Raw genomic sequence first — 12,358 nt, 5'->3', positions numbered from 1 at the left:
TGGTGGTGGTGTGTGTGTGTGTATGGTACACTGTATATGTGTTGGAGTGGTGGTGGTGTGTGTGTGTGTATGGTGCACTGTATGTGTGTTGGAGTGATGGTGGTGGTGTGTGTGTGTGTATGGTACACTGTATATGTTGGAGTGGTGGTGGTGTGGGTGCGTGTATGGTACACTGTATATGTTAGAGTGGTGGTGTAGACACACATCCTGCTCTATCACACTGCTATATTCCTTGGAGACACCCATTCACTGCACCTAGAGCCGAGCTGGCTGTCAGCACACCTCAGCAATACCCTGCCTCTACTTCCCACAGCAGGCACACATGACCACTTGTGCTCTTGTACATGGCTACTGAGGATTTGAACTCAGCTCCTCATACTTGCATAGCAAGCTGTCTTATTGCTAAGCCATCTCCCCAGAACCCCTGACATTCTTTAAGTAACGTAGTCTTGGAAAATACTTTCTTCGGCCTTTCTTGAAAATGACATCAATCTCATGAATGTAATCCCAAGAATAGGTTTAGATAGTTTTTCTCTGAATTTTTTTTTTCTCAATCCATATAGAAGCCCCAGTTTATTGGAGCATGATGAATTCACATAGGGTCTTCCTTCACTGAGAACGTCCTCACCTCCTGGAAAGGCGTGGCTGGTGTCTCATGCCTTGGTGTGCCTTCTGAGTTGGTTGGTGGGCTCTGTACTTACGGCCCAGGGCCTGGCACACTGTTCACTGCTGTTTTACCTGCTCTCGGCACCTCCCCTCCACCCATGCTTTATAGGGCACACTCCCGCTCCTTCGCTTTCCTCTGCACAGCGTAGACCTGCAATGTCAGGAGAGATCATCTTCCTCACACGAGAATCCGACATCCTTAGAGCCAGTGTTCTTTTCCTAAGGACATGGCTTTCCACCTACTGCTACCACACTGATCCATGCCTTCTGAAGGCTATGCTACAGTGACTTTCATATAAGCATAGCACACCAAGGATTGCAGGCTGGCAGCAGCTGCCTGTCCCAGTTCTAAGCTGTTGGGTTGATTATGGCCTTGCATTAATGAATGGTTACACATTTTCTAGGAGGTGAATGTAGTGCATATGTATGAGATCGTGTGCATATGTATGAGCTGTCATAGTGTGCTCTTGGAATGCTGAGTCAGGATGATTTCCAGTTAGAAGTCTTTCTGGGCTACCTAGCATCTGAATACATAAATTTTTAAGTATGGAATGATATATATTTTTGTTAATTTACTTTTTTAAAAGGAGCTCTCTTTAAAATTAAAACAAGTAATTAGTACTGGCTTTAAGTAGACGCAGATATTCTCCCATGGTTCTGGGTGCATGTGACTTACAGCTCTTCAAGGGTCAGTGATGTCGTCGGGTAAAGGATTCACACTGAGTATTCTTTCTCTAAAATGCTTCAAGCCGACCGCCCAGCAAGAGCTTCCAGCTTTTGGGTTATTTTCGTGGACTTCTTTGGTTGGTATTATTTGGGAAGCCTGAATTACTCCATCATCTGAAACCTGAGCGTATCCTGTCTGCTCAAAATGTTGTGGGTGGAGCCTTCTTGGTTTCCTATTTTCGGAGAAGAGACACTGGAGCCTGCAGTATATAGATAGCACATACACATAGGTCCATCCTCGAGTCAGTAAGCCATCCTGGATGCAAGTTGGGAGTAAGGCAGTCCCCAGAACAACTCAGCAGAGCACTGTGGAATCCTAGAACTTATTACCTGCTGTTAAGAAGGATGTAAGGGCATAAGGAGACTGGTGAGAGACCACTGTTCAGCGCCCCTGCAAAGCCTAGTGAGGCAGCAAGTGTGTTCAGGGAATCACACGCCTGAGGGCGAGGTCAGGGGAAGATGAGGTGAGCTGGAGAGGGCCTGTGGAGCTGGGTGCCTTTAGTGTTGTTTTCTGTAGCCCCTGCTTATGCCATGCAGTGAACTTAGTTATAGTTAGAATACATTGCACTTTTCAACAGTGAAATGTGGGCTCCTTGGTCTTTTGATAGCTGTCCTGTACATGCCTGGTTGAGTCATTTCCTTCTTGCTAATAGCTGTAGTCACCTACCTCAGTAGTTGTCACTCAGCTCTCCGAGGGGGCGGTTATCACAGGAGCTAACACACTGCATGTTTGTGTCTTTTCAGTTCGTTTCGATGTACCTTGACCAATATCCCGCAGACACAGGCTTTACTGAATAAAGCTAAGCTTCCTTTAGGATTGCTGTTGCATCCCTTCAGAGACCTGACGGTAAAGTGCATTTTACATATTTAAGTTCTGATACGTGTGTAAGGTATCCAGATTATTTTGTTTCCTAAGAATGTTTGTCTTTTATTAGAGTTGGGATGATCATTTCTGGGTTGGCGATTGATCCCCAGGACCCATGTGGTAGAAGGAAAAAGCTGATTCTCACAAGTTGTCCTCTGACCTCCACATTCAGGCTTTGGCAAGCACACCTCCACACATTCCCACATACCGTGGAACATGCAGAATAAATACAAATAAGTGTGATACCTTAACAGTTACTGTTTCTGTAAGATCCCAGTCAGCACTTGTCTTCTGAGCAAGTAGCTGTGTTGTGCTGGGTGCCGGTGTGTAGTGGCCGCAGCCTGGGTCTCCTCCCGGGTGGAACAGATGTGAACCACAGCTGTGTGCTGCCTAACTGACATGGAGTCAGTGTGGTTCTGTGAGGCACTAAGCACAGCGTGAAAAGCAGTTCCCTCTCTGTGGTGGTCAGTAGAGGCATGCTGTAGGAAAGTCTGGGCCTCACTTTGAACTACTCAGTAGTTTGGAAGTTGCAACCACCACGGATGATGCTTAAACTTGTTCAAGAATCTTTTTTATTGAACTGCTATGTCCAGGTAGAGTGGGAAGTTACCTGAAAATTAAAATATTGAAATTAAATAACCTTGTGACAGAGGGGGAAGTCTACCAATGTCAAGTCTGCTGAACGGAAGCAGTTGCTTAAGTCTCCAGTTTGAGTTAATAGCCACTTTGCTAGAATCTTACACATCTTTTTGGCATTTCATGTAGATAATGTTAGCAGTAGCTGACAAAATAGTCTATTTGGCCAAGAAAATGAAAATTTTAAATTTAAAATTCAGAAAAATTTAGCTAGAGGCATTTGTACTTAAGCTGCATTTTTCTGTCACATTCTTTTTCTATGGGACACTTGCCTGTTCAGCTGGGTGGGAAGTATCAGTGAATAGAAAATAATTATAACGCATAGCCATTCCCGGGAATTTAATCATTCCATAAATACTGTGTAATTTAAACACTATTATAACCTTCATCATTAAACCAAGACAGTTCATTTCTTCCCATGGATAGCTGAGAGTTTTTCTTTTTTGTTTGTTTGTTTTTCTTTTTCTTTTGTGTTTTGGGGTCAGGGTCTTACTATGTAGACCAGACTGGTCATAAACTCACATAAGCCCACCTGATCTCTGCCTCCTGAGTGCTGGGAAGGCAGATGTGGCTGTGTCTGCTGCCTAGACTCTTTCTCTAAGTACAGATTCCACATATATCTTTTACAAATATGTACACTGAGAATTAAAAGTGATACCCTATAGGATCTAGAATTATGAGTACTTTAATTTTTTTTTCATTTTCAGTTAATTATATTTTTCATTTGTTCCTCACAAGTGACATGTAGCTGTTAAAATAATAGTGCTGAACATTAAATAAAGAAATTTTGTGTTGATTCTCTTTAATCCCAAATGAAGCATATAAGATAAAGGATGGGTTCCGAGACATATAATAGTATATGACATTTTAATGTGTTTTATATTTCTGAATTGACTATGAAGTTCTTTCCAAACTGAGTGTAGAGGGTGTGTATTCTGTTCTTAGCTGCTGTGGGATAGCAGTCAGCCCTGCAGCAGCCTCCTGTGCCAGGTCCCGGGCAGATGTGCAGCAGAGGGTGGGCATGCAGCAAAGGGCAAGGCTTCCTTCCAACATGAGTGCCTTCCCTTGCTGTTTCTTGATCAGGCTGAGACATCCTGATGCTGTTTTCTTGGCTCATCAGACTATTTGGTCCACTCCCGACTGTTTTTATATCGTGTGGCTTGCCTTTGTGGGAAGTGGTAGCCGCTCATCCTGCTAAGCACCCACGTCACTAGATTGAATAGCACACCCGTTGTCTTGTGTTTGTGTCCTGATTGCCCTGGGGTCTTAGTGCTGCAACAGTGTCTCTACTATGTCTTGCAGCAATTGCCAGTGATAACCTCAAACACCATCGTGAGGTGCCGGTCCTGTCGGACGTACATCAACCCTTTCGTTTCCTTCATTGATCAGCGAAGATGGAAATGCAACCTGTGCTACCGAGTTAATGATGGTGAGTCTTTGAGTTTCCTCTCTGACGTCTCTCATTGCCTAAAATCAGCTTTCGTGACTTTTATTGGAGACAACACAGGCAAGGGAGCCTTCAGTCTGATCTCTGAAGAGATGTTTGACCACGAAGAGAGTGACAGCAAAGTAAAAGATGGAGTGGGAAAGGCACATCCAGAAGGAGCTGGGCTGCTCTCATGCGGGCACATGTGTCTTCTGTCACAGCTGCTTCCAGCTGTGCTTCCTGGGTCCCTGGACCCCCATGTCCTGTGAGGCTTATTATTAAGGTACAAGTCTAAGGAAAAAGGCAACCTTTGTTCTGGTTCTCTTAGAAAATACATTTTAAAGTGAGTTAAAGATTTTCTTTTTTAGTAATCTTCATAATATTGGTGATGAAGGTGTTCAACTCCAGTGTGTTGCTAATGTGCCTTGGATTCTTAATTCTCTTCTAGTTCCAGAAGAGTTTTTGTACAACCCCCTGACTCGGTCTTACGGAGAGCCTCATAAGCGGCCAGAAGTTCAGAATTCCACTGTGGAGTTCATCGCTTCCTCAGACTACATGGTAACTATTCAGTGTCCGTGTTGCTTGTGGGACACAGTTCAGTGAGTCAGTTCTTTTAAGTAAGTTCTCATCCAGATTTTAAGATATTAATATGGAAGTGCGTACATAACAGACAGCACTTTTCCCAGATCTGATTCTTCCAGAAGAATGCATTATATTGCTAAGAAACATTAGCCATGGCTTCTGAACTGGAATATAAATACTTTTATTTACGGTTAAGTGACCTCAAACAGAAAAAACTAGTGTATATTTTTGCCCAAAACAATAGTCTTAAAATTATCACCATCGTTAACAGCTCCTCCACTACATACAGATAGTGAGATAGATGGCTGACTTGTTCAGTTCTCAGCTTCAGTCATAAAATTCTCTGTTCTTTTCTACTTAGAAAACTAGGTTTTACAAACTACTTAAAGATAAGTTTTTAGGTTACCTAATGCTCATCTTTGTTTTCTCATTTTTATTAAAAATACTAGTAACCTCCCCCTCTGTTGTTTTTACTTTGGTTGCTGGCCACTTGAGGAACTGCAAGTGAAAAAAAGTAGCCAGGAAGGAAGGCCTGGCTGCGGCGTGGTAGATTCGCGGCACAGACGCGCTCATCGTTGTCGTTTTGGTGTTAACTTGGCCTAAGATAACTAGACTGTGGTTTTCATGTCAGTTTCTACCTCAACTGCACTGTTTTCTCAGTGCCACCTCAGCTTTAGAGCTCACATGTCCTAGGTTCGATTCCCCAGCACTAGGGACCTCAGAAAAGGGAGAGAAAGGCTCTTTCTGCTCTTCTATTACTTTCTGTGGCTCTACTTCAGTAAACCTTCCTGTACACATAATTTGGGCTTTTGTATATATATATATATATATATATATATATACACACATATATATACTATCGCACTCACCCACTACTCATCCTCTTGCCCCTTCCTGTCCTAGAATATATTCTAAGCTGGAGGCTGGAGAATTAGCTCAGGGGAAAGAGTGCTCACTGCACAAGCCTGAAGACCTGAATTCAGATCCCAGTACTCAGTAAAAGCTGGGTACAACCCTACTTGTAATCCTTGGTAATGAGGAGAGAGTTGGAAAAAGGAAAATCATTGGGGCTTATTGACTAGCAGCCTAGCTCCAGGGTCAGTGTCAGACACTGTTCTGTCACTCAGACAGAGAGTGATGGAGTACGACAAATCAGTGACGCACACACTCAAACAGTCATACACTTTCACACATACACACACACACTCTCACATACACTCTTACACTCTCACACACACCTTCATATATACACAAACATTCATACACACACACACATTTATATACACCACCCTCGGACTCATTTATAAACAAAGTCTTCTAATCTGAGATACACATCCTTTTACTTTTCTGTGTGTCACCATGTTTCTCTAAGAGATGAGGACTTAATGTGAACATTTGTACTATATACCATCATAGAACCTTCTTTACATTTAGCCTCAAGCTTTGGGATTCAGCCACCGGGTAACCCAGTAGCTAACGCCAGCGACGGCACGCTGAGACTGTACCGTAGGGCAGGTGTGTGTGCATTGGCCAAAAGAAGGAGCTTGTGGCCGCTCAGCCTTTCTTTAGGCTCAGCGTCTTCTGTTATCTTAGTAATAATAAACTTTTTTAAAGAAGTATTTATTTATTTTATGGATGTGAGTACATTGCCCCTGTCTTCAGATGCACCAGAAGAGGGCATCATATCTCATTACAGATGGTTGTGAGCCACCATGTGGGTGCTGGGAATTGAACTCAGGTCCTCTGGAAGAGCAGTCAGTGCTCTTAACTGCTAAGCCATCTCTCCAGCACAATATTTTATTTTATTTTATTTTTCTAAAGATGTATTTATTTTATGTATGTGAGTACACTGTCACTGTCTTCAGACACATCAGAAGAGGGTATTAAATCTCATTACAAATGGTTGTGAGCCACCATGTGGTTGCTGGGAATTGAACTCGAGGCTTCTAGAGAAGCAGATGGTGAGCCATCTCTCCAGCCCCCCAATATTTTATTTTTAAATAAAATAAATTAGAATTAGAGATTGGAGATTTAGTTCAGTGGTAGTATCTGTCTAGGATGTGCAAAGCCTTAGGTTTAATTCCTAACAAAGCAAAAGTAAAGGTTAATTTAAAAATTAAAATTCTAAGGGTTGGAGAAATGGATTAATGGTTAAGAGCATTTACTGCTTTTGCAGAGGACCAGAGTGTTCCCAGCACTCATACGGCAGCTCATGGCTGTCTGTAACTCCAGTTCTGGGAGATCCAATGCCTTCTTCAAGCCTCTGAGGGCATTGCATGAGAGTTGTCTACTTAGATGTGGGCAAAAACACTCAAGCACATAAAATAAAATCAAATTTTAAAAATGAAAAAAACTTTAAAATTTTTTAGGAATAAGTAAATATTTAGACAGGTTAGCATTACATAACAATAACCCAGCATGTTTTTATTTTAGAAGATAGGTTAGTCAATATATTCCTTAAAAAAAATAAACCAAGCCGGGCGGTGGTGGCACATGCCTTTAATCCCAGCACTTGGGAGGCAGAGGCAGGCAGATTTCTGAGTTTGAGGCCAGCCTGGTCTACAGAGTGAGTACCAGGACAGCCAGTGCTACACAGAGAAACCCTGTCTCGAAAAACCAAAAAACAAAACAAACAAACAAAAAACAAAGAAAAATAAACCAAAACAAAACCACTTAGCATACTTAGCCATCACAACTGCCTTTCGAAAGTTCTAATCTCAAATAAACTTTACAAGAGAAATGAAAAATGCCATGGTGTTCTCATTTGCTACTGTGTAGTTTTGTGCAGATCCTCAGTAACTACATCCAGTAATGCTAGTGAGCAGGAGCTAAAGGGAGTGCGCCTGCTAACTAACTGTCTTCATTCCCCACAGCTCCGGCCTCCTCAGCCTGCGGTCTACTTGTTTGTTTTAGATGTGTCTCATAACGCAGTGGAAGCTGGGTATTTGACAGTTTTATGCCAGTCCTTATTAGAAAACTTAGACAAGTAAGATTTTTTTTTTTAAATTCATATGTGGGTATATAAATGTGGGCACACATTTGAAGTTGTCTTTTAAATTTATGGGGTTGGGTTTTTTGTTTGTTTGTTTGTTTTGCTAAATTTTATTAGATTCTGCTATGTTTACCTAACTTTATAGGATAAGGATTCTGTTTCTAGAGTTGTTATGATTTAATAATCTGATTCATAAAATAATAAATGCTTTAATATTTTGAAAGTACTTGAATCTTATCTATCCCTCTGACTGGCTAACCTGAGCACTGAGCCAAAGAGACTGTGTCAGGAGTCGGCATGAGACTGTCACCAGCATGGCTAGATCTGGGGGATGTTAGGTCGAGTGACATCAGAGCAGGCACTGCCAAATGGTTTCACTCCCATCTGGGCCGAGGTACCTAGAGATCACAGCTGATCTAAACGTAGGAGAGTGCTAGCGGCTGGGCTGGCTGGGTAGTGAGGGCTGGGATGAAGGATGCAGGCTTCAGAACTGCTGTTGAGTCAGTGACTGACTAGTAGTTCCTGAAAAGACTGAGTTAAGTATTTTTGCCAGGTGTTGACAGTATATATATATATATATATATATATATATATCAATTAGCTGGATTTTGTTATTCAACAGTGTGGATACATTTCAAGACATTTTTACAATGATGTACGTAGTTTTGTCAGTTTAATAAAGCTAATAAAATATAAATATTTATACACTCTAGCTATAATTTATCCCTATGCAAGGCATTTTTTCACAAGCTAGCTGTATTGTATAGTGAGAGAGTGGTTTGAAGAGTGGAAAGGTAGGTGCTAAGTTTGTGCTGCAAATGTTAGGAAGCCAGAGAGTGTGCTCTGCATACTGGTGCATGAGCCACATGCTGCCTTGTGGAAATTGGAGCAGAAAATTATGTGACGTGTATATATAGACTCTTAACTCTTACCTGTTTGTCTGCCAGGAGTTGTGAAGGAATCCTTCCATTGGCTTTGAAAAGGATCTTTCACAATTTTTACCAACTAAAAGTTGTTTGTGTAGCCTTTAGACTTTGGTACCCAGGACCTCTCATTAGGCCAGCGGCGCTCTGACACTGAGCCACACCCTGTGCCTGTCTGACTTTCAGCTCTGTGTTCCCTTGGGGTCAGGGCCCTGGAGGGACTTGAGCTGGTGGAGCAGATTCCAATTGCATCTGTGCTCCATCAATCCCTGTCCTCCATTAGTCTCAGGAAAGTATGAGGAGACGGCTCTGGTTATTCCAGTGAGGATAAGTGATATTTACAGAAGAGACTGTAAAAAGTTAAAAGGATAAAACTGAGAATGGAAAATAGTTATTTTTGCTTGATTCCAACAGAAAATAGACACTGGGAAAGTAAAGACAAAGCTAGCCTGGGAGCAGCATACAGTGCTGTAGTAGCACATTTCCTGAAAGCTCTGGAGACTCTCCTGAGAGAAGAATTTGCAATAGAAACAGTTTAGCAGAAATTAGGGTAGGTCAATGGTCTCCACTCTGGTTGCTGACTAATGCCATCAGGCTTTCTGAACTTCTCAAAGGATGCGTATTAATCTGTAGAAATGCAAGTCTTAAGCAATCTCGGCACTGAGTACTGTATTTTTCTTCCCGTTTTGACCGGCCCTGAGACTGAGTAAGCAGAGCAGTCACCCAGAACAGTCTAAAGCGTTCTGCTCTGACACACACTCTGCTTTTGAAGATTTGCTTACTTCTGTGATGTGTACGCATGCATGCCTGGGATCCAGGAGATGGAAGAGGGCATTAGATACCTGGAACTAGAGTTATGATGTTATAAGCCACTGTCAGGTTTTGGGGAACCAAACTTGGGTTCTCCCCAGGAACAGCAGGTGCTCTTAACCACTGAGCCATCTCTACCCCTGGAATCATTTGTATTAAAAAAAAAAAAAAAATCTAAGGCATTCTGAAAGGTAACCTACATAAGCAAGTCAGCACAGCTGGGTGCACGTGGAGATGTGCTCCTGTAAGGAAGTGTTGCTGAGGAAGCTTGCCGGGCAGCACTTGGCAGGCTTCATTCTCGGAGCCATGGCATTGTTTTGAAAACTTGAGTTCTCACAGAAAACTTCCTGGTGATTGATAATAGTAATTTTGATGTTCATAACTATTTCATGTTTAAAATTCACACATTAAAGTCTAACCACATTGTTAGTGTTCTTACTGAAAAACCTTTTCCTGGAAAGTATTTTCCATAGAGTGCATCCACTCCTGTGTTGACTGCCCATGAAACTGTGTCTGAATATGCAGAGTTAGTCATCCATTTTAGGAGTAAAGTGTTGTGCTTTGACACAACGCTTCAAATGTGTTATACTACTGTGTGATACTAAGACAAAAAATAAGAGCACATCTTTATTTAAGAGTAGGAGAATAAAATATGGTGTCTCACCCCTGTAATCTCAGTCCACTACCTGAGTCAGAATAGCCACAAGTTCAAGGCCAGCTTGAGTGACAAAAGTCCAGGTCTCAAAACAAATAAAACAACCAGTGCTTTAGGCAAGCGGTTCTCAGCCTGAGGGTTAGAACCCCTTTTTGGCGTCAAACAGCCCTTCCATAGGGGTTACATATCAGATGTCCTGCATATCAGATATTTACATTACAATTCATAACAGCAGCAAAGTTACAGTTATAAAGCACAAACAAAAATAATTTTACGGGGGGGTTGCCATAGCATGAGGAACTGTGTTAAGGGGCTGTAGCCTTAGGAAGGTTGAGAAGCACTGCCATAGGAGAAAGCCAGCAGGAAGCTCTGAGGACACTGCCATAGGAGAAAGCCAGCAGGAAGGTTGAGGACACTGCCATAGGAGAAAGCCAGCAGGAAGCTCTGAGAGTACTGCCATAGGAGAAAGCCAGCAGGAAGTGTTGAGCTTCTAGAGACCACCTGCCTTCTAGTTTGTTCTTCCCTGAAGGCGGTTTCGCCTTCTGAGCCCAAGTTAATTGAGTGCTCCTGCCTGAAAACAAGGCGCTGAACTCGTCACTTTCCTTGTAGATGGTTCAGACTGTCTCCTGTACCAAGTCATGTGTAGCTATCCTTTGGCTTAGTGTGCTATTTCATTGTATCGTAAACAATGGGACTGATCACTTTGAATTTCAAGTTGCCATTTTTGTCACAAGGCTTCCTGGAGATTCACGAACAAGAATAGGATTCATGACTTTTGACAGCACCATTCATTTCTACAATCTACAAGAAGGGTTATCCCAGCCTCAGATGTTGATTGTCTCTGATATAGATGGTAAGTGTCAGCAGGGTAGTCTGTGTGGCTGTGGACTTCAGAGCGGGTCTACTTTATGTCATGTGCTGTGAGCATGATTTCGTATGCCTTGGAAATGCTTGGTTCTAATGTTTTACGTGCGTGAGTTGGATGTGTATATATGGAGTATATGTATTTTAACTAAGGCAGAATTCCAATATGCATGGCAAGTGTCTTTGTAGAACCCAAACTGGCTACTTTCTGATGTTCTCCTGACTATGCGCTGATGGAGTGCTTTTATCTCTATAGATGTTTTTCTGCCCACACCGGATAGCCTGCTTGTGAATCTATATGAAAGTAAAGAGGTGAGATGAATTTGTTTTCTCAAGGTATCAAGACACTTATTACACCAACAGTTTCCCAGTAGCCTTTGTTTCCTGGTGCATGCAGTACCGTTAGACACTAACGGCAGGAAGACACCTAGTGAGTCTCCTTCACATCCAGAGATGCAGCTGCCGTGCTTGATCCTGGAATGTGTTAGAGAAGAAAACTGTCTTGCCTTCTCAGTAATTCCCCCTTCACTCTTTCCTCAGCTTATAAAAGACTTACTGAATGCATTACCAAGTATGTTCATCAACACCAGAGAGACGCACAGTGCCCTTGGACCGGCGCTGCAGGCCGCCTTCAAGCTGATGTCCCCCACGGGCGGCCGGGTGTCTGTGTTTCAGACCCAGTTACCTTCCTTGGGGGCAGGACTCCTGCAGTCCAGAGAAGATCCGAATCAGAGATCCAGTACCAAGGTATTGTATGTTGAGTGTTTGAATCGTAACCAGAGGTCTTTTCTTTCCCCACAAGCTAAAGTCATCCATTTCCTCTTTGTTGCTTCAGCAGCAGTGATAAGTAAGCAGTAAGAGTTGAAGCCACACTTCCTTATTGGGGGTTAAGTGTATTCTTATTATTCAGTTAGCAGGCCATGAATCAGGTCTGAGGAGATGACTCTGGTAAGAGGCTGACTGTGTGCACGTGATGAGCGTTGGGTGTGGTGGTACCCATCTGGAGTCCAGCAAACTGCAGCTCCTCTTGCCCTGTGTGCGCTCACACCACACACTAACAAGATCCATTACTGTTTTAATGTTTAGAAACCTACCCCAATCCTTTTATTTACAGATGAAAAAGTAGTGTCTTGTCAAAGGTTGGATAGCTATTTAAAGATCAAGCTGTGGCTTGATTTTTCTGTCCCCAGTACCATTTCTTCTTCTTCTTTCT

General features: G+C 42.5%; 1 protein-coding gene across 6 annotated transcripts in view; it reads left to right on the top strand.

Moving 5' to 3' along the window:
* Positions 1–12,358, top strand: part of Sec24b (SEC24 homolog B, COPII coat complex component) — a 78,311-nt gene that overhangs the window by 53,074 nt on the left and 12,879 nt on the right. For all 6 annotated transcript variants that reach the window (XM_031375488.1, XM_031375492.1, XM_031375491.1 and 3 more), the window contains 7 exons: positions 2,137–2,239; positions 4,196–4,322; positions 4,768–4,877; positions 7,775–7,887; positions 11,016–11,134; positions 11,402–11,457; positions 11,686–11,892. In XM_031375488.1, coding sequence (XP_031231348.1) covers positions 2,137–2,239; positions 4,196–4,322; positions 4,768–4,877; positions 7,775–7,887; positions 11,016–11,134; positions 11,402–11,457; positions 11,686–11,892 — 835 coding nt within the window. The remainder of the gene's footprint in view (positions 1–2,136; positions 2,240–4,195; positions 4,323–4,767; positions 4,878–7,774; positions 7,888–11,015; positions 11,135–11,401; positions 11,458–11,685; positions 11,893–12,358) is intronic.

This window comes from Mastomys coucha, unplaced genomic scaffold (genome assembly GCF_008632895.1).
Source record: "Mastomys coucha isolate ucsf_1 unplaced genomic scaffold, UCSF_Mcou_1 pScaffold16, whole genome shotgun sequence".
Lineage (NCBI taxonomy): Eukaryota > Metazoa > Chordata > Mammalia > Rodentia > Muridae > Mastomys > Mastomys coucha.
This window is presented reverse-complemented; position numbering and strand designations above follow the sequence as displayed.